The sequence below is a fragment of the Oryzias latipes genome, chromosome 23 (genome assembly GCF_053564925.1).
Source record: "Oryzias latipes strain Hd-rR chromosome 23, Olatipes_Hd-rR_3.1".
Classification (NCBI taxonomy): domain Eukaryota; kingdom Metazoa; phylum Chordata; class Actinopteri; order Beloniformes; family Adrianichthyidae; genus Oryzias; species Oryzias latipes.
In genome coordinates this window covers 2,355,951-2,382,775 of record NC_136259.1, presented here as the reverse complement: position 1 = coordinate 2,382,775, position 26,825 = coordinate 2,355,951, and the positions used below count along the sequence as shown (strand labels likewise).

At 40.0% G+C, this 26,825-nt stretch overlaps 1 protein-coding gene and 1 long non-coding RNA gene across 2 annotated transcripts in view; one reads left to right on the top strand and one right to left on the bottom strand.

The window, feature by feature from the left end:
* syn3 (synapsin III) overlaps window positions 1–26,825 on the bottom strand; it is a 150,769-nt gene that overhangs the window by 123,446 nt on the left and 498 nt on the right. The window contains exon 2 of the mRNA XM_004082870.5: window positions 5,487–5,931. Coding sequence (XP_004082918.4) covers window positions 5,487–5,931 — 445 coding nt within the window. The remainder of the gene's footprint in view (window positions 1–5,486; window positions 5,932–26,825) is intronic.
* On the top strand, window positions 8,047–15,552 carry LOC144989385 (uncharacterized). Its single transcript, XR_013653531.1, has 2 exons — window positions 8,047–14,195; window positions 14,321–15,552. It is a non-coding gene; the product is annotated as an uncharacterized LOC144989385 (long non-coding RNA).

Below are 26,825 nucleotides of genomic sequence, written 5' to 3'. Positions count from 1 at the left end.
AAAAAGAAAAACTCTGTAGTCTGTATCCACGATCCTGTGTGCGTTTTTTGTAATAATTAAGCCACAAATTTGAAGTTGCAGCTCTTTTTCCTTAATTTTTGATGGTTTTCATTAATAATTTTCAACTAAATTAGTTTAAAACTTTCCCCTGTAGTTGGTTTTCTCTCTACTTTATCAAAATGTGATTTCATGTAAACCAAAAACCAAATAAAATGACATTCTTTCTAAATGGCTTTCTAGTATGGTTTGTAGAAGAGCAACTGTAAATTTTGAACCAATTTATAATCCCAGCAAGCTTGATAAATGTTGGAAAAAAAAGAACAACACTGCAACCAAAACATATAACCCAAAGCAGAATCCTATTTCTCAGCTCCCGATTTGTTTTTTCACCACTAAAATGGTCGTTTTGAGTTGCGCTTTTATTCCGAAATTGTCTTCTTGAGTTGCGGTTTTATTTTTTTGAGTTGCGCTTCTATTTTTTGCGGTTATGATTCTAAAAACTGTCGACACGTCAAATCAGGGACACGTCAGTCAAGGGGAGGGGAGGCGGGACATCCCCGACATCCAGTAGCTCATTTGCAACTGAATAACTCAGAGTCTTACGTCAACAAACCAGTTTCAGAAGGTGGGTTTTTTATGTTTTTCAAATCTTTTACTATATCAAACGATCAAACATGTACTTTATGTAACCAGAGGACGCCAGCACAGTCAGATGAGCTCCACCAGTAGCTGCTAGTGAAAAAAGATGTTAGAAAGTAAGATGTTGCATGAAAAACTATCACCATTCAATGTAAACAATGTTCTCCTGTGCTAGCCATGCTAGCTAGCTAAACAGTCGATTTTTTCATAACAGTGTCAGGATCGGTCATGTCAAACCTGGGAAAGTTGCCCGAGAATTGTTGGATTAATCAAATATTTTTTTCAAGAAGTACAGTAATCCCAGACGAAGTACGCATTATGACTTTTTAACGCAGACCATGGAAGCCTGAACCGTCGGACGCGAAGCGCGTTAAAAGTGATTATGCACACTTCGAAGGCCATCAACCCGCCTTTACCATGGTCACTTAAAAAAGAAATAAATAGTAACCAGTTTTTAGTCCTTAATTCTTGTTTTTTTTACAATTTGGATCACTTTTCTCACAAAAAGAGAGAAGCGACTATTTGTTACGTGACAAATAGTCCGCGTCGCGCCGCACCACCACTGCAGTGAAGACTCTGCAATCATAAAGCGATATATATCTATGCTGATGGTCCCGATGGGTTGAATAAAGCATCAGTTAAGAGAGAAAGTTCTCCTCTTTCTGCTTGTTTTTGTCCAAATGATGAAGCTAAAGGTTGTTTTAAAGAAGCCGGCGCAGTGATACACAACATTTAAGCTAGGTGACCACAACTTCTTTTTTCACCGTACTGTTATCCTGTGGTATAACACTTTTTAATATACACCCAGCAGCCAATCAGAATCAAGTATTCACCCGGACCACGGTATAATAATGTATAACCTATATGGTTTCTCAACATTTCCCTTTGGGATTACAGGGAGAATTGAACAAAATATTGATTGCTGTGCCAAAAATTAGTATTTGTAAATTAACAGTCAATGGCTTTGAACATGATACATACAGAAAAAAATAGTGAGTCATATTTATGAGATGCATGTCCCTGGTAATTTTTTTTTTTGTATGTTATGTTCTTGGAGCTAAGAAAGTGACACATTTCCTAGTTGGTAATCAAGTTAATCCCTATTTTAAAAAAATAAAAATAAATAAAAAGTACAATTTTTGATGTTTTAGAAACACTTATTTTTTATTTGAGGTACCAGAACTGTATTCCAAACCGTTTTATTCTCAACCTTAAATATTGCAGGTTAAGAAGTTAACTATCACAATATGCAGCTACTGAGTATCATTTAAGGTATTTATATATTCTCAATTAACGTTTTTTTAATACATTTTTCTTTGTGTGCAGGATGCTGTGGACACTGGACAACAATCTAATCTAACAGGCTTTATTTTAAAGTGAATAAAGTCTGAAATTGAATTTGTCCTTTAAACAGACATTCTTAGGAAGCAGCTGTTTTAATTTCTTTGTTCTCCAACAAAAACCTTGAAGGAGAAATTACTGTTTTCCTAATTTCATTGTTTGTTGTGCTTCATGACGCCATCAAATAAACCCAATGCATCATGGGAGATGTAGTGAAAGCAGTGGTGCTGATGCTGGACAGACTCACGTCTTTGGCCTTCATTATTTTATTCCTGCAGGAAGCTCCTAGGGGTCCACGGATGATTCGTACGGATCCCTAGCCCCGGTTCTAGCAACGATAACGTAAACACAAAGCAGTAAATCGTTTAGATTAACTGTCTGCATCAGATTCGCGTCCGCCGCCTTTATTTTAAAGTCGCTGCTCGATGCTTATACTAAGGTGTCTATAAACCTGACACTCCCGTCGCGTCTGGGCGGAGCTACCGTCAAAACGGTTTTCTTGCACTCCTGATGGAAGATTCTGAGAGATCCGATGCTTTTATTTTGAAGAGCTCCCCAAAGCTATCTGCGAACTACTCCGTGTGAAACCTGCACCTTTGTTGATGAACTCGGAGACGATGAATGTCTTTAGATCAGTGAAGACGAACCATTTCCCGCGGCACACCTGAACATCAACACTAGCGGTTGAAAAGCACAGCACTAGTCTACATCAGTCACATGATTAAACAAAATATTTAAAAAAATAATGTAATACTGTATATCAGCAGAGACGGATCTCATTTCATGTTTTACCTTTTATTGCAACATCCTCAAATAGAAATAGGAAAGCTGGATAACATTTCTTTTTATTCTTTTTTATTCTACATGTTCCCTTCTTGTTCTGGTTATCAAACCCTACATGGCGAGTACTTCTATAGTACTTCTCTACGCTTTACAGTCACACACTGGCGCCAGCCTCTATAACCACCAGGAGCTCGTGGGGTTCAGTGTCTCTGGCAAAAACACTGAAACTTGAGCAGGAACCAAACCTGGGATCCTCCAATCAGAGGTTGACCGCTCTCCCTCTGCACCGTGGTGAACAAATACTGAATACCTCTGCTGTTTCTTTTTCAATTTAGGGAACCAGACCAGGAATCTAACACTTAAAAACTTGTTCAGGTCAGTTTCTCACCAACTAAGAGCCACAAAGTCTTACTTCATCCTTTAGAAGATAAAATACTGCGTTGTATTTATGTTACTATCATGATAAACATAAATGAACTATTGTTTTTTGGTATACATACAATATACTTAAAAAATAGATGTTTTTTTCTTAATACGAATGAGGTTTTGACAGAGATTCCCATGAAGTAAAACTCCCCTGTACCATCAGACACCCTCTCAATGCGACAGACAGTAGGTTTTATGATGTCAGCAGTGATTTAAAAAACAATTTTATTCTGCTGTTTGTGGTGCATCTCAGACAGAAATGGGTAAATCTAACAAACTAAAATGAAATCAGAGCCAATACCCGATTTTCCAGACCTTATGACACACTTTAAATCCATGATCTTTTTTTTCCTGAAGTAGAAAATCCACCTTAAGTGTGAATTCTAGTTGGGCTTACTGACCTCCACAGCGTTCAGAAACCAGTCTAAATGCTTTGGTAAGACTTTGGTAAACTACTCAGCTGCACTGCTTGATGGAGCATTATGGGTACTGTAGTCAGGAGCCTCGCAGAGTGAAAAGAGCTGTTTGTAAATTAGTTGAATAAAGTTTGGCTGTTTAGTTTCATTTATTCCACCTTTCAGTCCGAGTCATGTTACTTTTTAGGGGTTAAAGAGCCACAAGAGGCTCCGGGGCCTCAGGTTGCAGACCCCTGAACCAGACCAATTGAGTTAATCACAAACCAATTTCTTTTTCCAAATTTAGAAGAATTCTTGCTGGATTTTAGGAGGAAAATCCCATTTTAACTCAGTTCTACCACAATGAAAAGAGAACTGAACTCTCTGGGGATTTTAGCCAGACAGCCTAAAGAAAATTCCAGACCGCCTCGCTGTTTCTGAATAATCTGTCAGGAGGCGGTTTTCCCTCTCAGCTCCTGACCTGATATTCTCACAGAGGATGCGTCTCTACATGAATTCAGCAGCATAACTGAGGTCAATGCAGGTCAGTCCACTGTCCCATCATGCAATAGAAGAGCAATCCTGTAACCACGTTAGGTGAACATGATACAGTACATTCTTTTGTGGTGACGGCAGCTTTGAAATAAGTTCCAGTGAAGAGCAGCGACCTCGCCTAAATGTCTAAGGTGTACAGTCGAATAAAAAATAAAAGCACAACTGTTGCTTTAAATAGGAATTGTAAAGGTAGAGTGAGGCAAATACAGATTTGAACCCCTGCCTTTTAGATAGAATTCTGACCCTCAAAGACCTATTGGTCCACCTTAAAATAGTAAACCTCCACTTCTTATGCTAAATTAGAACCTGTTTCAGAATCAGAATCCTTTTACTGTCATTGTACATGGTGATCCAATGAAACTGTAACAGCCTTAAAGTGGTGAAAATAAAATAAAAAATACTGTAGATCACATCTCTAATCAAAATATGTACAATATGAACAGAAACAATTAAATATTAAATTAAATATTTGAGTTTGTTAGCTGCATAATAGGCACCTGTCCACCCTATAGAATCAGTAAGACACCAACTAACATGGCCAAGGCTAAAGAGCTGTCCAAAGACACCAGACACAAATTTGTAGACCTCCAACAAGGCTGGAAAGGGCTACGGGGTGATTGCCAAGCCACTTTGAATGGGGCTCCATGGAAGATTTCACCTGGAGGGGTCTCAATGATCCTAAGAAAGGTGAGGAGTCAGCCCAGAACTACACTGGTCAACGACCTGAAAATAGCTGGGACCGCCGTTTCCAAGGTTACTGTTGGTTATCCGCTAAGAGGACATGGTTTAAATCATGCATGGCATGGAAGGTTCCCCTGCTTAAACCAGCACATGTCCAGGTCCGTCTAAAGTTTGCCAAAAACCATTTGGATGACCCAGAGGAATCATGGGAGAAAGTCATGTGGTCGGATGAGACCAAAATAGAACTTTCTGCTCTTAATTCCTCTGTTTGGAGGAAGGAGAATGATGAGTATTCATTCATTCATTCGTTCATTTTCTGCCGTTTTATCCCTAGGTTTATGTTTAAATAAACCCTTTTTGTAATTTAGGCTAAGCTTTATTCATCTTACTCATATCTACTACAGTCTTTTGTTGGACCGGACGGAAAAGAAAAGAGGGGAAGAAGAGAGAGGGATGTTAGGGGTGGTAGGAGGGTGATTAAAGAGGAGGGGGGTAGAACCGTGAAGGAGCATAAAGCAACAAGTTGCTGGGTGTTTACAATCAATACAGTCAGGTTTAAAAGTAATAAAAATCCAAAAGGGGGGTGGGGCCTGTCCACACACACACTCAAACACACTGAGACAATAGCTTCTCTACACAGACTAAATCGTTAGACCGTCCACTCACCAGTCTGTGTGCTGATCATCAATCACCAGCAGGATCTTGGGCTTCCGTACCGCCACTTTGCCTGCCTGGCTGCTCCCTGTTGCTGCGCCTTCAGCTGCTGTAGTTGCAGCTGATTTAGCGTGAGCAGCTGCAGCCACATTCTGGGCCATCTGTGCGCTCTTCACAACACTGGAGAAGGAGCTGAGGAAGTTCCCAGAGCCTGGCGCTGAGGCAGATGCAGAGCTTTGGGTGGAGATGCTTGGTGGCTGCCGCCTCTCTGCAGCAGGGGAGGCAGGGGAGGATGTGGACGAGCCTGGAGGGGTCGGGGTCGGCCTCTGCAGATCCATCATGTAGCCGTTGGGAAGGTTGGCCACAAAGCTGCTGTCTGACAGGCGCCGCCGAAGGTAGTTCATGCTGATGGACTTATGGATCGATAACGACACGGGACGGAAGAACGATTCGAGACCTGTGAAGAAGATGAAGCAACATAAAGAGGAGATCACAGAAAACTGACTAAGATCACAAAAACCTGCACTTTTAGAACAAAAATCTGCTGTATTTTTCAGAGTATGGTCGTGGTTTTTGTACAGTTTGGCCGAGGCTGCAACTTTTGCACAGGAGCGACTTGTTTGTGATTTTTGAAAAATTAGTATAGGCTCAAATTAACATTTAGGGATGAAGTTAATTGAAAATCTATCCCACATTTAAATGGGTTCTGCACAAAATCTAGGGAAGAAAAACCAGCTATAGATACTTTGTAGAGGCTGGAGATGAATTGGGAGCTTTAAAAAAATTGTAGGTCAACTTCAACCTCATCCAGGCTGGTCTGTGATAGTTGTCGGAGATTGACCCTAGAACACTTTAGCTCTAAAGAGTTACACCATCACTTTTGCCGTATTGGGTAATTTTTACCCAATATAAAATACCCAATAAAAGGTACTTGTCATAAAAAAATAGATCAAAACATGACGACACATGATCAATTAGAGTGGTTTTCTCTTGTTTTCAACTGTGGTGTGTGCAACAAAATGAAAAAGAAAAACATAGGAAGTAGGTTCAAACATGCTCAAAAATGACTTAGGAATTTGAGAACAAAAATTCCTGCAAAATAACAAAATGGTACTAGAGACTTGGTCTTTATCTTTGGTCCACCCATTCCTGGGACATGTAAGACTTCCCTGGTGAAGGCACAGACTACTCGGCACGTGACAAATTGAAATTCATGTAAATACCGTAGTTTCCGGATTAAGCGGCTACTTTTGTCACACGCTTTCAACCCTGCGGCTCATTCAATGATGCGGATAATTTATGCATTTTCTTCTTTTTCTTTTAATGCAATTTTTCTAACGGCCACTAAGGGCGCTCGAGCAGACAGGCTAAGAGTGAGACGGGGAGTACGGTATTTGTGTCGAGGAAGACAAAGGTTTAATGTAAATTCCCGCTTTGTGAATGAATAGCACGAACAGAACCTCATCATGGAAAATGCAAGACGAAATGCAGATGACGCAGCTTTCAAGTTAAAAGCAATCATTATAATCAGTGTGAAAAAATCCACCATCACCAACGGGTTTGGAAAAGCCGGTCTGACGGAAAAGACAGCGCAAGCACAGGAGTGAATTTACCTCAGAGTGACACTGACAGCGACAACAAAGGAGAGACTGAGAGAGAATGGTCAAGAATGTCTGACGCTATTCCAATCCCACACTGAGGAGGAAGACTTCCATGGTTTCAGTCCACAGGAGGAAGATGAAGAAAGCTCTCTGTGACTTTTACGTCACAAAGAGTTTTTTAAACCAGCCCTGTTAGCGCTCTGTTACGGTGTGTCACTGTTGTGGAAGATAACTCCCGGCGCACACGCTGCACAGCACTTACCTCTGCGTGGCACGCACCTATAAGTTACTGCTGCTCTCAGTGACTTTTACCGGTATGTTTTTTTTAACCAGCCCTGTTAATACCATATTGCTGCCGTGTTACTTCCGCGTCACATGCACTGTTTGGAAAGAAAAGCTCAGGTATATTACTACAACTGTGAAAACTCTGTGTACTGTCTTTCTTTGTAAATATATCCTGTGTTGAACCTTTCCTGCAATTACTTGTTTTTTCTTTCTGACGGTGCTTGGAAAATGCGACCCTTCGGGTCCTTCGGGGTTCAATTCCCCGTTCGGACCCCTCAGAGCCTCCAGAGCTGGTTAATAAAGAATCATTCACCGTTCTTTTGGGGGGAAACCTTCTTTTATTTGAGTTTCCCTTCACTCTGTATATCAAACATGAACGCACATCCTCAACACACTTCTGTTGCGAGCGCTCTCTCCCTCCCTCTTGCTGCACGCCCATACACATCCTTATTCTACAACTCGTTTCAATGCGAACACATGCGGCTTATAGACAGGTGCGGCTTATGTGTGTACAAAACGGTTTATCCTTTAAAAATGTAATGGGTGTGGCTTATAATCAGGTGCACTCTATAGTTTGGAAATTACAGTAGTTTTACTCGGGTTAAAATCACCCGGTGACATTGCTCTGAGGTTAAACTGGTCCATGCCCCAAAAAGGTTGGGGAGCACTGCCATAGATTATATGGTTCATCATAATGCACATAATGCATAAAGTACATTAAATCTGATATCCACCATCAAAAAATTAAGCAGATTTAAAAAGCTGCCAAGCCGTCTAAACTAAACTTTAACGTCCACAAAGAATTGTGATCAAAATTGAGCATATGTGAATCTTGTAATAGACTCTAATTTACTAACAAATCATTCAAGTCTATATAACTTATTGTGCAAAGTTGGCAGATCGCACTGGAAGAAAATGCAGTTATATAACTCAGAAACCCAGTCAAACGGAGCATCATAGGCACTGACTCAAGCCAGCCAGCACAGAGGAAGAAAACCCTTTAGATCTGATTAAAACCTAGGCTGCTCTTCCAGAAAATGCGGTTGGGATGAGATGAAAGTGCATTTCTGACTGAGGCGTCGTGTCTCAAGCGGATGTTCGTGGCTGTATTGTTGTAGTTAATGGAGGGAGAAGGGTCTAACTAGACCACAGCAGCAGGAGGATAAAGATATGGGGCAAATCTTAAATCATCTTTGACAAGTTAATGTGGTGAGGCAATTACCATCAGGAAGCCTTTAGACAAAGACAAAGTTGTAGCTTCTGCTGCATCATTTGAAGGCAAGACATTCAACTCTGCAGAAGATCACGACTGAACTCCACACAAGCTTTACTATTTTTAGAGGCAGAGCTGATGGGAGCTGGTAGCTGTGTAATAATGTTTAGCTGACCTTCTTAAACAGGAGTCAGAGTATCATTTCTGCAGAAACACGTGAGGATTTTCTTCTTTATTTTTTTTCCTGGTTGTGTTTTCTTGGTTCTTGTTCTGGTGTGTTTCGGGTTTGTTTCTTCCTCTGTTACAGTCTCACAGAGATTTAGGTGCTAATTATCTACAGCTGTCTTCACTGGGGTTTGTCATCTTCAGCGTATTTAGGTGTCGGTTTCCATTAAGCTTTGTTGTTAGCTAATCCATTTGGTTACCTTTTTGTTTCTTCCTTTGTTCTAAGATTTCATGTTCAAGTTTTAATGTTTTGTACAGTTTATTTATTAAAGATTTTAAGTTCTTGCATTTAAGCCTGGTCTCCCGCATTTTGAACCGTCATTACTAATTCTTGACAGAATGTTTCAGACCCGAACAGAGCAAGAGATTCTTTCCTGCATTAGCAGGGGTTTTACTATTATGTCAATCCAAGGACCAGTCTAGGGCTGCACGATATGAGGAAAACTCGCGATATGCGATATTGCTGATTAATATTGCGATAACGATATAATTCGCGGTATATAAACAAATAGCAAAACAACCAAAAACATAATTTCCATTTCACTGTAACAGTTTAAAAATTATACTCCAAATGACCCTTGTCGACATAGGAGGCAAACATCAAACATAAAAGGGCTCATCTGATTGATCAACAACGTAAACGGGTCCTTCCGATTGGTTAAATGCACAAAGGGATTTATTTCATTTGTTCAATATTTCAAGCTGCCATGAGATTGTTTTAGCACATTTATTGCGATTTTCGCCGTCTTTTGCGGTATGCATATTGCACAGCTTAATGTCGTGATAACGATAAATTTGCGGTATATTGTGCAGGCCTAGGCCAGTCCTCTTCATGTTTGCAGCAGCTGAGGGGTTTGCCAAGGGAGCTCTTCTTCATGTGTCCTGCTATTGGGAGAATTGCTGGGACGGGCCTCTTCCTGTTCTCTAAACCCGAGAAAAGTTGCTGGAGCTGTTCTGTTGCAGAGGAGGAGCTCATCATAACACCACTACCTACTGTTTGGAACCTGACTTGTTTGCCGGTTGTCATTTTGTTCAGGTACTGCTTCATGGCTCCTTCTCTCAAGTGTTGTATTATGTTGGGACAATGTGGAATCCTTCCTTCATGGAGGGTACCGTGAGAAATGTGTCCTTTGATTTGTTTTTCAGTTATGTTTTCTTGTAATGTTCTAAGGTTTGAAGCTGTCTTCATTGAGGTTTGTCAACCTTTATTGAGGATTTTAAGTTCCTGCCATCAAGTCTTGTCTGCATTTTAAGTCTTCACCGCCAGTCACTGACAGAATGACCTGACAAGCCGGGAACCAGTAGGAGATTCTTGTTGCATTGGCAAGGATTTTGTTACTGGAGTCTACACCAGTTGAAGGTTTTCCTGCAGCCCTGTTGAAGTCGTGCAATGTCAAACCAAGGGAACTGTTCCTAAGGCTACGTTCACACTGCAGGGCTTAATGCTCAATTCGGATTTTTTGAAAAAATCCGAATTATTTGCTAGACCGTTCACATTTCCAAGTAAATCCGAACTTTTGTGATCTCCAGTGTGACCGTGACACGACCCAAACGAGACCCGCATGCGCAGAAGCCAGAAGAATACTCAACGGTGAACGACGTCACTCGTTGTTTGCGGAGCAGATGTCAACAACAGTGTTGTCAAAAGCGGAGCTCTTTTTGTAATATTAAATTTATTTTCACGAAGGAGCAGCACAATTACAATCTTCTCATTTTAAGAAGGCATTGGAGTCGGGATCGTCTGTACCCACTGTTGTGGAATAGGAATGTGTATGTGTTGGGGCCGCGCCCCCGCGTTTGTGTGTGTGTGTGCAAGCGCGTGCCGCGATAGAGAATGGGGGGGGGGGGGCAGTGTGGGCGCGCATTCATGTTGTGTGTTACGGAGGACGGTAATAAAAGAAGGTTTCCCCCAAAATAAATGCTATGGACTCTTTATTAACCCGTTCTGGAAAATCTAAGGATCAGAACAGGGAGGGGGAGGAGGATCGCCTCGGGTCCCCCGCGCTTCTGAGCACAGTCGGAAAGGGGAGAATCGCGGGAAAGGTTCAACACCACGCTCTGCCATTTATCTGGAAATTTTTTCAAAAACCGCCCAGTTGCGATAAGAGCCCTGGAGTTTGGCCTGAAAAGAGCGATCACCCCAAATATTAATCCAATCAGTGACCTCCCTTCCCTTACACTGACTGGTCCCAGCAGCATCGTCCACCATGGTTGATGTTTACGTTGTCGTTCCCGCCTACTTCAACGCAAAATGATGACGTTTGTTGCGTGTCGATGACGTACGGTTCGGAATCAAGTCGCCTGGCCGGTCAGACGGCGGTCGCAATTGAAAAGATCGGCTACAATTCGGAATCAGGACGGCAAACCCACGGGGCCTGGGTCGCAATTGAAAAGATCGGATCTGTGTCATTCAGACTGTCATGAAAAGATCGGAATTGGGCCGCTTAGGGGCAAAAAATTCGGAATTGCGTCGTTTCAGACTGCAGTGTGAACGTAGCCTAAGAGGGATTGCTCGAGCCGCTCCTCTTCATGTTTCCTGCTCACAAGGAGGTATGCCAAGATATGCTCCTGCTTGTGTTTCCTTTTCTTGGTGAGGGGCTCTCCTCTTCATGTTTCTTGCTCCTGGAGAGGGTCGCCAGTGGCATTCCTCTTCCTGTTGTCTGTTTCTGAGGAGAGACGCTGGAACTGCTCCTCTTCATGTGCCATGTCCTTAGAAATGGGCACCAGTCCACGAAATTTATGCTGGCAGTTTGCGCCAAGTTTAACGCCTTTACAAAGTAAAACACTTGATGACTTTTTAGGGTCAGTTTTTTGGAGACTTAATCTAAACATAAATAATACATACTGTGAACATAATCCCAAAGCATAAATTCATAAAAATGAAAAGATTAAAATTCTTCTTAGCCTTGTTTTCTCATTATTATGATTAAGACACAGAGGAATGTCTCTAAAAAAGGAAGAAAAGCTCAAATTAAGGAAATGTGATTTCTTCTACCATCCTCTACACCAGCATTTCAACCAACTGGAAGCTTTTTCTTAGGAGTTTTGGAACATCTTTAAATTCACACTCATCCAAGTCTTAAGTCTTTAGGAAACCAGTTTAAAGCAGTTTGAGCGAATTCTAAGGACACATTCCAGTCATTTACAGTAAAAATGTTTCTCACTCATTTTGTCAAATGTTACACTGAAAATAACAAGTAAAGAAACAAGTTCAGTGTCTGCAGCCACTTGTAGATGATTGTTACTTTCATTGGAGCTGTTCCACTGCTGGAATGTGCTCTAAATCCTGACAGAAAGTCTTCAAAGAGATCATCTCTACTCAAATGGTCAGATAGGTTATTAGCAATAGTGAAAAGATTGCTAATGTTGCTCAAATATATAATCTTGCACCACTTGAACAAGTAGTGAAACGTTTCAAAGAAAGAGGACTTTAGGTCCAGATGCCATGATTCAACTTCAAGACAACATCACCTGAATAAATGTGAACGTGCATTGACAAAATATGTCATCTTTTCAATTTTCATCTATGATATTTGGGGTTCAAAGTGTAGATTTAAAAAAAGGGATGTGAGCTGAGATCACTTTAAGAGATCAACTCTCTAAGCATAATTGATATGAAGGCGGACGCCACCCAGCTCTCCGATGAGATTACAATGCAGCTGAGTCACACACAGACGGGCTATATCACGACACGGTTAGCCATCAAAGCATGCGTGGCTTTGACAGAAACAGACTCATGCTTAAACGCTTCGGCTTAGGCCTTCAGCATCTGGCCTGGAGGCTCTTCAGCACAGATCGCTGTCCTCATGAGGAGTACCGGCAGACAGCGATCCTTCCTGCATTCAGTGCAGACAGTCACAGACTGACAGGGCTCCCCCTTCACACACTTCATTGTAGCCTCTAAGCTCCTGGAGCTTATGCATTAAAACGTTGTCCTCGGAAAAAGGATCATATTCAGGAAGGATGGCAACAACACTTCAGCTGTCATTTACATATCCTCACCCTCAATGTTGATGGTTTGTCTGGTTCACAACATGTCCATGAATCCCCAGGATACTTGCAGACTATACTGTACTTTTTGGGGTTTGTACGCTGTTTTGTAGTTAAACTTTTGTCAAAACACACACACTGGTTACTCTATATTGTCCCTAGGTGTGCATGGGTGTGTGATTTGTGTGGCCCTGTGACAAAGTGGCGACCCCCTGGCGTGACCCCCGAAAGAGGCAAAAGAGGTTTAGAAGATGAATGAATAAAATCTAAATAAATAAATTTCAGCCCAAATTACAGATGGGGTTTACACAAATATACACCTTGTGAGTCAGAAGATTCATAACCCCCTGTTGTAACAGTAAAATCCCGATCATTTCGGGGTTCAAAGCGTTTCATTGATGGATTCTCCCGAGTCCGTTTTCAAGTGGTGGGGTTGTAGCTGACAGCTTACTCCTGATTGGTGATAGTGGTTGCCATAGAAATGTTGACACAGACTGACTCCAGCTAATCCGCTTACTGACTTTGTCTGGCTTTAACATGGCGGCATCTGTGTCGCAAAAAAATGGTGACTGAAATGACTTTCGGTTGGAGTTCGACATAAGCCATCTTCTTTAGGTGACGTCAGGCCGGTTTACACTTCAGAGCGATTTGTAATTGGTCGAACTGGATTTACCGCGTGGCCATCAGAGCGGAATCGCCCAGATTACTGGGAAATGTGACACCTGCTGATGACATCTTCTGCTGTAGTGCAATCGAGTGCATATCACGTCATCTAACCTGAATTTATTTTGGTTAGTTGTGTATGAGTAACTAGAGTATGCGATGACGGAGCAAACCCGGTCCAGAAAAATTTTTTTTTAGCACTGCAGATGATGAAAATGTAACTGAAGAAGTTAGGAAATACCTCACTTCAGCACAGACACAAAAAGAGAGAGAGAGAACACAACTAGATAGAAAATAGAGCAAGGTACTGGAAAGATATATTTTATATCTCATATCTTAGAGCACTATAGAATTCAATTCGCTGTTCACATAAAAAATGTACAGAAGAAACAAAAGAAGGAATATAAGACCAGGAAAAAATGGAATGTGAAATTGTTCATCTCCAAAGTTGGTGATGAGGTCCTTTACCAATAAAAGAAAGGAAGGACGAAAAAGCGGATGTCTGGAAGCAAACTAGTCTGAACCATATGTGATAGCCTCCATTTTCAGAAAAGGGTGTGGCAACTCTGTTATCACTCCTACATTGAGGGATATTGTGCTCAATAAGGACAAATGTCACACGAGATGTTTGTTTCATGTTCCAGTGGTTGGACTGGGTATGTCGTACTTGCATAATACTTTATTCTTTCTTTCTAGACTCCAAAGGGCCAGAAATTGTAATTCTTCAAGTGGACAGCTTCCAAGGTACAATTTGAATGCAGTTTAGTCAGTTAGTATGGCTGTGGTAGTAATGAACCTAACTCCAGACAAGTATGTACTTATAAGTGTGTGGGTGTGTGATGTCTGTTTATTATTTTTAAAACTAACAGCTGAACTGGATCCCATTTCTGCCCAACTGGTACCAGAGCAGTTAGTACATTACCATGTTTTCTGGCCTGGTTTGGGATATTTACAGGAGCTCTACCCAGTCCAAGCCATGCTGGCAGGTATGCATGTGTTTACAGCAAAAGTACTTTTGAGTGGTGTTTTTTGTATTATATTGTTCTTGTTTTTTTTAATATATGCGTTATGTTTTGCATTTTATTTACAGCTGAAATATGTACTTGACAAAAGCCGATCTGGATCAGAAAGTTTGGTCAAGGATGGGGATCTCTGTCTGACAAGGGAAGACTTCAAGACTTCCAGACCTTGGATCTTAGCCAGTGCATGGAATCCAATAGATGTATGTTAAAGCTGATTTGGGTAAATACAAAAAGTACTCACTTTTGTTACTCGGTTGCAGTTTGAAAATGCATGCTTCAAACTAATCAAAGGGGCCGCACAAAGACATGTATTATGTATTAAATCACACAAAATGCCCTCTCAGACATAGGACCTTATTATTGTTGTCTTTTATTGTCAAATAGTGTATTCTAAACAGTGAAACATTTTTTTGTGTAATATTGTTTTCAATATGTAATTTTCATCAATGTATGGAAAGGATGTCCACATTGTAGACATGTATGTTTTTCCAACGTGGGAGTCTAAGACAGGGGATCCAATGGCTGCTCTTCCCTTAAGACCCTTTTTTGTGACCTTTCATGGTGACATAGCTTAAATTATAATTAATTAAGCAAATTCTTTTGTTAAATCTCCAGGTTGACTTTCTATCTAAAGACTCAATAATCATCTCTGCCTGGAGCAGACAGCCTGGAAGAGCAGGCAACTATTTGCTTTGTGTTGGTTTATTTCATATATTCTCCAGAATCTAAGTGAAATTTGAATCAGTATATTGAGTACATTTTTCTCAATGTAGGGGTGTAATTGTAGTACTTTTGAAAATGGTTCACAAGTTCTCAAACCAGATGGGTTTGGCGACAGCTGTTTCCAAACCATCTTTAGGTTTTGTGACATAAGAAATCAGTCCTGTTCTGTGGCTTGTTTGGTTTGGGATTCATAATAACATTCACAGTATTCCAATCATACAGGTACAGAAAGTATTTGCCCGATCTGTCAAATGACAACATTTTAATTTCTAAACTCTGCTTCACAGCCATCGGGTCTGCTTGAGAATACTATGTATTGCAATTTTAACCAAATAAACGTCTGTTTTTTTAAAGTTTAGACTCGTTTTAAGGCTGTTTTTTAAGGTATAGCCATGTTCTAAAGCTGTTCTAGCTATATTAGACCCACGCAGGTTTGTATTCCTTCAGTGACTCTTGTTGGTTTTGTTGTCAGCTCCCTGCTGGGTTTCTATATAAGTGTTTTTCAACCTTTTTTGAGCCAAAGCACACTTCATTCTTTAAAAAATCCTGCGGCACACCAGCATCCAAAAATTGAAAAAAGGAGAAACTCAGTCTGTATTTATGTCACTGCAATCTCACAAGCATTTTTGTGATAATTGTGGCAGAAAAAGCTGGAAGTTGCAGCTGTTTTTTCCAAAAGTTGTAATAAAAGTTAAGTTAGTTTTCAGTAATAATTTTCAACTAAATTATTTAACATTTTACCCTGATAGTTGTTTTTTCCTCCAATTTATTAACATTGAATTTTATGTAACCTCACAAAAAAATTAAATATATTCTTTCTAAATAGTGATTTATCTTTAAATATTTTTTTAAATGTTGGTGCAAAGGCAACTGTAATTTTTGAACATGTTTGATAAATTTTACACAAAAAACAAAAACATAATATTTATGTTTTCTGTAGCTACACTAAAAGTGAACATGTTGAAGTTTTATTAGTTTTTCTTTTGTCTTAATCAAAGATGAAGTCTTTGAAAACTTTAACAAAAATGTTTTATTTCTTTTTAGATGATTAAATTGTTTCAATTTAGTTTAATTGTGTCTGTTGGCCACTTCACCTTAATCTTAATGCTTTAATGTTATTACTTCTACTTGGGTTTAACTTTTCATTTTTCAAAAGTGACTGAAGCCTGAAATCGAAATCATCCTTCAATCCAGACGTTATTAGAAGTGTTTCAGTTGTAAAGATGACTTGGACCAAACTCTGGGATGTTTGGCTGTTAAGAAACACAAACCTTGAAGGAGAACTAAACTGTTGACCTCTGATTTCATCAAGATGGAAAAACTGGTTGATGTGTGTTCGTTGTGGTTTAATACGTTTAACAGGGAAGACTCATTGTACGTTGAGATCCTGTCACTGTAACCCAATGCATCATGGGAGATGTAGTTTTATCAGACAGACTCAGCTTCATTGTTTTGTTCTCTTGTTCCACGGTCCGATACTGGATTCTGTGGAAAGCTACACCGCTAAAGACGAGCTTTAGCTGGTATTTTTGTTGGAACTGAGAGAATTTAGGAGCAGTATCGGAACAAGGAAGTGAAGACTTTAACCACTTCTGATTGGTCAGACTGATGTGATGTGATTAAGCCTCCAAGAATGATTGGTGGAGACAGTTGAAGGGGCGGGACTTTTCAGAAAACAGAGCTGAAGCTACGGCTAAATCGCAGTACCGTCATTATTATCAAAGTGTTTTTAATAGAATCAAATAAACACAAGAAAAAGTATTTTATGATCTTTCATATTCTAACTACTCAGTGTTTTATCAGGACCTGTTTGGATAAACACAGAGCTGATATCCTGGAGATGGGAAATGTTTTTAGATCAGTGAATTGGTAATTTCCCACGGTACACTAGTGTGTCGCGGCACACACACACCGGTTGAAAAACACTCGAGCCGATATGCTAAATCCTAATTGTCCTATTAATCAAAGTCGGTGGACTGCACAAGTGGATTGGAGCTCCCACAGCACAGAAAAAATATTAAGAGGCTGTAAAAGTCTGACAGCAAACAAGCTGAGCGGTAATCACAGTCTTCGCCCTGGAATGACGGGGAAGAGCAGGATAATGTGGCCCCTGCTAACGCACAGCGCACAGTCGCCCATCTTTAAAAAGACTCGTAGCTGACGAGAGCGTGAAGCTGCAGCAGCCCCTCTCTGTTCCATCTCTTCTCACATCCTGGCTGTGAATCTGCCAAATCTAGCACATAATCTGAAGGTTTGTTCTGAGAAGTTACACTTCAAACCCTGAAGGAACTGTTGATTAATCGATGCAGGAGCATCTTCTCCGTGAATTCACTTTTCGTACAGGTCAGCTTTACATTTTTTGTTTTATTTAAATAAAACCTACAGAATCCCTCAAGTCACCCACTGCTGGGATCTTGGTGTTGGTGCCATTGCTAAAAATATGTTGCTATTAGGGGATGGTAACAGCTTGAAAGCCCTTGCAGGCTCTCACATTGATCTGATTTCTGGGGTAAAAGTAAAAATAATTTAATTTTTTTTTAATAAGGTTGAAAGCTGCATGTACATTAAAATATAGTCAGCACGGAAAACATAAAAAGTACCATATTTCCATATTTCGACATGAATGCTATTTTTAAGAATATATTTCAAGAGAAAATCGGCAGAACTTTTAATTTCAAATAACAAAATAGTTATGAAATAGGGTAAATACAAGAAAGAAATGTGCATTTAGTGTTGAAACAAAGAATTGTTGAATTCAAATTTGTCAAATAATATTTTTCTTACTTAAAATAAATATTAAAAAAATCATAAAAAAAATCCTCTTCCCTATTAATATAGCATACTTTCATCTTTAATGCTTTTTTATGTATCTTTAAATCTTGTGTACTCTTGGCAGTGAACCAGCTATTGTATTGCGTTTCTCTGTATGACACATTTGACAGCAAGTCTGGAATAAAAAAATTTTTAACTATATTTTCTTGGCCCATTATGCGCACTTAAGATCCTTACATTGTTTTCAGACTATGTAGCTGTCCTGGCTGTGTTTACTGATCTGAAAATTATTTTCCGTGGTACATGACGCTTAAAAATCCGTCTAAATGTTTTGGCACGACTTTGGTAAACTACAAAGTTACATTGATTCCTTGTTGGAGTATTATGGGTACTGTAGTCAGAAGCCTGGCAGAGTGATACGATTTTGTTTCGCTTAATGCACCATGTAATCCGGTGAGCCTATAAAAACAGACCTAATCATTTAAAGTGTGCCTTATGTATATTTTGGTCTGAAAAATAAGGTACTTGCAATTACAGGTGTAACAATGTCAGCGGCTATCACTAGAATCTTCCGTCTTAAAGGGTCCAAAGCTTTTGTGTATCTCAAACCCTTTTCAATCAGTCTTGATTTAGGGATTTCTTGCACTGGCTTCTTTGGTTTAGTACACTCACTGGCCACTGTACACCATGCTAGTACCAGGTTGGACCCCCTTTTTCCTTCAGAACCGCCTTAATCCTTGGTAGCATTGATTCAACAAGGTTCTGGAAACATTCCTCAGAGAGTTTGGTCCATATTGACTTGACAGCATCACACAGCTGCTGCAGATTTGTCGGCTGCACATCCATGATGCCGATCTCCCGTTCCACCACATCCCAAAGGTTCTCTATTGGGTTGAGATCTGGGGACTGTGGAGGCCGTTTGAGTCCAGAGAACTCATTGTAAAGTACCAGAAACCAGTCTGGGATGATTCCAGCTTTAGGACATGGTACCTTATCCCGCTAGAAGTAACCATCAGAACATGGTTCACTGTGGTCACAAAGGGATGGACATGGTCAGCAACAATAGTCAGGTAGGTTATGGGGTTGGAACTATGCTGAATTGGTAATAAGAGGCCCAAAGTGTGCCAGGAAATTACCCCTCACACCATTAAACCGCCTGAACTGTTGATACAAGTCAAAATGGATCAGTGCTTTCTTTCTTGTCCACTCAGACCCCAAACGCTAACACCAGATAATCTCCCTTACTGAGTCTAGTCATACTGGATGTTTCTTTCCATCCTTCCATTGAAAGGGAGTTCTCCTTTCCCCTCTCACTCTTTGCTTGTTAACTGGATTGATTATCCCAATGAAACTCTAAGATGCCATCTGTTGGTATCCAATTTACGTTATTAATATGATCAGTTCAGACAACTTGGCCTTACTGATCTGGACTCTAATGGTATTAATAACTAAAATGAGTTCTTCTTGGTTTCAGTTTTTGGCTTTACTGTAAACTGAATTTATCGTTTTTCCAACAGCTCCTACCCAGCTCAGGTGCTGCTATGCAGCCAGAATTGCACAGTTCTCACCAAATCATTGCTAATCTAATGTTTTATTGCAATTTTTGTCTTTAGCTAGCAAAAATGATCAAAACCTGGTGAAATATGAAGCCTTTCAACAGTTTGTTTTCATCAAACACTTTTTGTTGAACTCAAGGATGTCAGACAGCACTAGCTAAGACAAACTGTCAATACTTTTATCTCATTAGAAAGGTTTTAGTCAAGTTTTCCTTTAATAAATAGTAGATTTTTTTCAACATCGGCTGTTTTTAGGCCCATTGTAATTACAAATATTTTCATGACATTAATTTTTAACTACCAACACTTCTGGACTAGATCATTTGAGCAAAAGAAGAGACCAGAACATCTTTTCTCTTTTGTTATTCCTGGCAGTTGGAGCTTATTGGCTGATGGGTAATCAGTTCTGTACGGACTTATGTAAGAGGAAAGGAAATTAAGTTAAGTAGAGATGGAAGTCTTTGTGCAAGAAAAAAAACAATGAAAGTAGGAAGAGTATGTGACGCTGTAAGTCTGGCCCAAGGCATTCTGGGTGATCATTAATGTATGTGTGGGACTCGCTTCCACATGGACCGTCACGACATTTAGCATTTTAGAGTTTAGGAGGAAAAGAAAACTTCTTGAAGTTAGTCATGTTGTCATGGTTACTGTTATTCTATTTATCTGCATCGACTATCCTCAAGAGTCTGTGCACGTTATGTCAACTCACCTCACTGGAACAAATATGGAACACTGGAACACACAAGAGGAAAGCAGGACTTTCTGCTATCCACGCAGACGTGCACGAATGTGACAGAAATGCAGAGCTAACCTAGTTTCAAATGTTTACTGCAAAATCACAGGAGATGCAATAGATTCTATAAATACATTTTAAGAAGTGGAACGGTGTGATATGTACCCAAAAGATGAAAGGGCATAAAAGAAGAGTAAAAACAGATTTGCTTTCCTTTTCAGCTTGAAACTTCAGAAGTTGCTTTAGCGCCTTTGTGTCATCATTGCATCAACACATGTTAGCATAACACTATGAGAAATAAAGGAGGTCAACATGCTCAGCATCAGTCGCTTAGCATTTAGCTCAAAGAAGCATGACTGTGCAACCTTAGTGTAATACTAACCCCTAAACACAATGGCTCACTGTGCAGGACTGAACTCCAGCCTTTGAGGAATTTGTAAGGCATCAACCTAACCTTAAAAAAACGGCTAAATGGTTATCCAGTCCTTAGTCACCCCTTTTTTCTCCACGGTTTCAATTCAATTATTGCTGAGCCACTCGGTTGTGTTTCAATCATACCAGCTTTAGCTTAATTGTTTTTTTTCTTTTGTTGTCTATTGCAATGTTCTTGTTATCACCTGTAGGTTCCAAAACTGTCTGTTCACTCCATGGCAAGTATTTCCACTGGTGTGGTGGCGAGTCACTTGGTGGACAGCAGAGAATATAGAAATGAAGTTCACCTGTTCACTCAGGTGTCCTGAACACCAGTTGAGCTGGGGATGTACACCTTTCGTTGACCGCTAACGCTGTAACGAATTGAACGCTTTTGATCGCTACTATAAAGCCTAGAACTCTTTGTTGAATGTTTTGCCGATGGAATCTTTAATTCAAGCATACAGATATTGGTGTGTGTCATCAATGACAATTATCCCCCGTTTGCTTGCAGCGGAGCATGGTTAATGGAACAGACACGTAGCTGCTACGTTACCGAAAAGATCTCAAAATAAAAATTAAGAAAAAACAACAGGAACCCTAAGTGATCTAAAACCTCCTGACAACAAAATCATACAGTCCTGCTTTAGACTGACTTTTTAAAGTCTGTTAAAATTGCCATTTCTTGATTAGCATTTTTGTTAATTCCACATTCTTCCAGCATTGCCAGAATTACTATTTTATCTGCACCTAGATGTTGGCTTAATGCTTGACTGTAGGGATAGATTTACCGTTTTGTGTTTTTCAGTGATAGAAAAAACCCTTTAAGTAGTCATTTTTAATTTTTATTTAATACATTTATATGTTTTAAGGCTTAACCCTCTCACTACACGCCTTTTAAATTTTTCTTGGACAGGCATGGACAATTTTACACTTTTCTATTTAGTTCAAACTCACAAGGTCAAAACTTTCATAGAAGATAAGTCAAACATTAGACGGAAGACGTCCATCGAAACATGTTAGCTATGTAAAAAACGCAACCGTGTCTAATAACAGCAACCTGATGGTGATGGTAAACACTGTTGTAGCCATAGCTGCCCTGGGGCAGACTGACAGAGGTGTGGCTACCAGTTCGCGCCTACAGCCCCTCTGTCCATCACCGGGACATTCATGCACATCCACACACCAGTGGAGCAACACTGGAGGCAGGGAGGGTGAAGTGTCTTGCCCAAGGACACAACGACAGTTGGCTGGGGGGAGCGGTGATCGAACCGCCAACCCTTCTTTGGATCTTTGGACGACCTGCTCAACCGCAGGGGGGGTGGGGGGGTGAACAACGCCACTGAGACAAGAGAACCAGTTCAGAACATGTGGACCACGTTATAGTGATGGAACACTATAAGAGCACAATTGTTTTTTTGTAAAGACAATCGCCAGAACACCAAAGGACTTTGTATATCAGTATCCGCTACTCTGATTTTACTAAAAATGTCAAATTTCAACATTACCAGTAACTAATAAAGACAACTGAGACTGACTGAATAAAAACACCCCCAAGAAGAAAACCATATTCTGCAGATTACAACTTAAACTAGTGAAATATGCCCCCAAAAACAGATGCAGAAAGACAAGAATTATTGGAAAAGATGCTGAGACCAAACTCTTGGGTTGGGGGAGTTGTTCAGAAGACACACCTAAGATGACAAATTTAATGGATTTAGTGATTGGAAGTGTTATTGAGATTTTGTTTGACTTGTCAGCGCGTTGTCAGTGGTAAATTCATCAGAATAACTGCTAAAATGTTGTACTAACATATCAGACACTAATTTGATTTGTTGCCTATGCCTTGTGTATGAGAATAAGCATAAATGTGTAGCATTGGTGAACCTTATACATGATCGACCAATTGTTCCTTATGCTATTAGTAGAGGATAAAGTGTTTATTTTCTGTCCTTCTTTTTGTTAACCCTTTAACACCAGAGATGTTGGTAGAAACACCTAAATGACACACACTCTTAGAACTACCTTAACTCTTTGACTGTTGACGCAATAAAACGTCGTTCCAACAGAATCTGAGATGGAGGAAAGGGGCATTGCATATCGGTTTTTCGCTGAAACGTTCAGTGTTGAATAACTACGCAAAACTCCTTTTTTCTGTGTCAGAATCTGCTGGACTTATGATAATAGCGTAAACAGTTGAAGGGTTACGGTAGTCAAAAGAATGTAAACACTAGAGCTAAAGCTAAGATGCTAATTTTTTATGTATTTTTTTAATATATGATGCACTTTTTGGCTGCTGTGACTTATACTCAGGACCAAGTTATGACAAAGTAAAGTACAAAAAAGAAACCAAAGGTGCTGTTAAACACTTCCTCAGCTCTGCGGGTTTATGGGATCCACTGAAGGTGAGCCCTAAGGCCGCATTTACACTGCATGGTTCAAGTGACACAATTCCTATTTTTTCCTCTCATGTGGCTCAGATCGGATATGACTGGTGAGCGTGTAAGCAGGACAAAAGCGCATGGATTCCGATTTTCTTAGATCGGAATCAGGCCTCATTCATATGTGGAAATAAATTGTATACGAATCGGCACGTGCATTTGCGTGTGCCATGTAAGCAGACAAATCGGATATTCTCCAGTAAATGCGAGTCGTACGTCAGTGACGTCAACTCAAGACACCACCAACTGAGATCACATGACTTATTAAGGTGCTTTTGTGCGCTGATTTTGCTGTTCGAGGACAGCTGGAGCCCCATCAGCGTGTTACCTTTCAGCCTTAGGCTTCGTTATTTCCGGTCTGGTCCCGGTCGCAAACGGTAACTAATCAAGCGGGACACTGTTGCTCTGGAACAGGCTAGAAGCCGTTTGTTTCTTTGCTTGGATCAAACTGTTAGTGCAGCACAACGTCTGCAAACACTTCCTCGTTCAAAACTCAGAGAGAGCACATAAGCCGGCCGAGCAGGCCTCCTTTTTCCTCTCCTGCACATCCCCTCACGAGCACCCAAGGCAACGCCTCCTTCTGTCGCTGCATCGCCTCCGTGACAACTGCAGTCACAAAAGTCCGAAGGAGGTCCACGGAAGGCGGAAATGCTGCTACTTAGTCCTTCAGATAGTTTCAGCATTGTAGTGTAAATGCAAAAATTGGATACGGGTCACTTTTAAAAGATGATGTAAGCGGGCCGTCAAAAAAAATCGGATATAGTCAAAAAATCGGATATGAGCATCAAGACCTGCAGTGTAAATGCAGCCTAAATGACATGACTAAACTTTCTGCGTGTTCTTTGATTTTTTTCTATCGTCTTATAAGCTGCTTTGGGAACTTCGAAGAAGCCTGCGGCTTGTTTTAATGAGCTGTTAAAAACTTGTACTTTGGCAGCATGGATAGACACCATTAGGCTTCGGCTGTTAATTTCAAAGCACCAAACTGCAAGCATGCTGTGCTGTTTCCATTTTCAGTTCTGACTTTAGAGGCAATCTGATGCAGGACAAGCACTTTTGCATGACACTGACACAATCTGGGTTTGTTAAGTTTGTCCCACTAACGTTCTGTAAACCCAGCAGCTTGAGATCATGTAATGAAAATCTCACAAACAACCATTTAGAGATAGAGAGCGCCGTCTTAGAACTGCAAACTTTCTCGACTGCAGCAGAGGTCTCGGCTCGCTCGGTGCTTGTTGCGACGCAGACAGGCCGGTCACCGCCGCTTCTCACTGCAGGCGCCACATTGGCTCACATGCACACAGAAAAGCAGGAGGCAGACACGTCTGCGCCATCAGGCCTCTGGATCCCCATCAAACAGGTCCATTAGAGACTTTAAGAACTGAGAACTTCTTAAAGGAAATCAATGACTTTTCCTCATGAATGCAGCCAAAAAAATGTTTTAAATATTAATAAAATTGGTCCAAAATGAAGAACTCAACAAGTAATTTGTTGTCAGGTGGAGTCATTTCCATTTAAACTTTATTTCAATACTACAAGCTCACAGCAGGGAATATTTCCCCATAAAAAAAGGTGGGCATTGAACAAATAGCAGCAGGTTTAGAATGAAAAGGTCACAGCTATTGGCCGATTTATTATTCAAGAAAACAACAGGGGTCATTAGTGGCTGCAGTGAGCTTCTGCCTGGAGAAAAGCAGATAACCCATGATAAACAGGACTTCGGTTTGCCTTCTGACCACATTTAAGTCCTGTTTTAGCGTCAGTGTGGATCCATTTTTAGAGAGACTGTGATGCTAATTCAATTTGATGCTTCCTAATGTTAAAACATTTGTAGCAGACGTTTTTGGTTTTTATTTACACCCTAAATTAGAGCATTTATGAAGACAACACAAACCAATTTAGATGAGGGGAAATCAGAAATATTAACCCGTTCATCCCAGAGCTGCTTTTTAAACTTACAAAACTCTTCGACCATTTACGCGATCTTGAAGCTAAGAAGACCAGCTTGACGGGATTATGTCGACGGCTTAAACACTTTATGACTGTAAAGTGTTGCATCTCAATGCAAAGCTGCTTTTCTCTGCTTCAGAATTTCCACTGGAATTATAATTATTAGGTAAACGGTTGATAAGTTGCAGTAATTTAAATAAACTTCAACACCAGATCTAGAAAATCCAGTGTTAAAGGTTTAGAATTTATACAAAATAGCGTTAAAGATGAAATGTGTCATATTAGCAGGTCGCTTCTAGCAGGTGGCTAATTAAGCTGAATTGGTTTTCAGAATTCTGAGCGTAAACTGTAATTTTTTCCTCAAAGTATGAGATTAATTCTAATTAGCTGAATGCTATAAATTATCCTAAGTTTGATACATCTTTGTATAAATGTAGAACTGCTGATTGTTTTTTGCATTATTCTTGCTTTGATTGCTTGAAATAAACCTATTAAAATCAAAAATCAAATAAAGCGTTCATCCCATTGTTTTCCTGTTTCTCATTCTTTATTCTAGCATCTTCCTCCATTTTTTGCCGCTTAACTCCTACAATTGTTCAGCTATTTCAACCATTCAACTTTTCAAGTGTTCAGCTTTATCCAGATATGACTTTTGCTCCTTCAATTCCTTGAAACTTTTAAAATATTCCAGGCTTTCTGCCTCCATTGAAATATTTGAGGAATCCTTGGTGCAGAAGCTCGCTGGTTCGATACCCGGAGCTGGCATTTTTCACAAACATATCTTAGTTGTTATTGTGCTGTTTTCACTTTATTTATGGTCAACTTTGATCATTTCTTTCTTTATTTATTACCCTTTAGTTTCATTTTGATTCAGCAATAAAGCATTCAACCCTGCATTTTCTTCTGGAAAAGCGGCTCCTTCTAGTTGTAAAATGTCACTCAAACAAATAATACAATTCATACTCGAAATCGGTTCATTTTGAACGATTTGGTTGGATCAGATTCACTGACCAGGACATCTTTAGCCAAAACTTAGGCAACCAGTGTGACTCAGATAAGTAGCTGGGTTCAAGATCAAAGTGTGAATGAAATCTGTGTCCAAACAAACAAGTAAACTAGAATGAATGTCAACTCCATTCACATGTTAGTTTCCTAAAGTTCACCCCACTGTTGTTTTTCCACATCCAAAGAATCCAAAGAGAACATTCCTAGAACATTCTAGACACTGGATGGTCACATGACTTTATTAAATTCAAAGGGTTTCCACACATTGGACTGGAATTACGGACCGATCCATTTTTGCTGATGTCATCACGTGTGTTGTCCGATGTGATGGTCGTTTTTATACTATAGTAAAAATAAACCAATCGTGCCTCAACCTAAATGGTATTTACCAATATCAATGTAATCGACTTCTTAGGTTCTGTTGTTATGAGATACGGTTGTGTTTTTTTTACACATACCTGACATGTTTAGACAGAAGAACCTAAGAAGTCAGTTAATAATACAGACACTATGGACTTTACTGGGTTCATTTCATTTTGAATGATAACGATAAAGGTTAACCACAGACAGATCAAGCTGGTTGGATCATAAGAATAGAAATCAGTTCATCGATTATGTCAATTAATGTTCCACCCCCAATAGAACACCTCCATGCATTGAGGTTTGCCGGTGAATTGGTAACTAAAGAATGAACTGGAGATCATCTCCTCACTGTACAATGTGTCAAAACCTGGAGCAAAGGGACTCCAGCCAAACCAGGA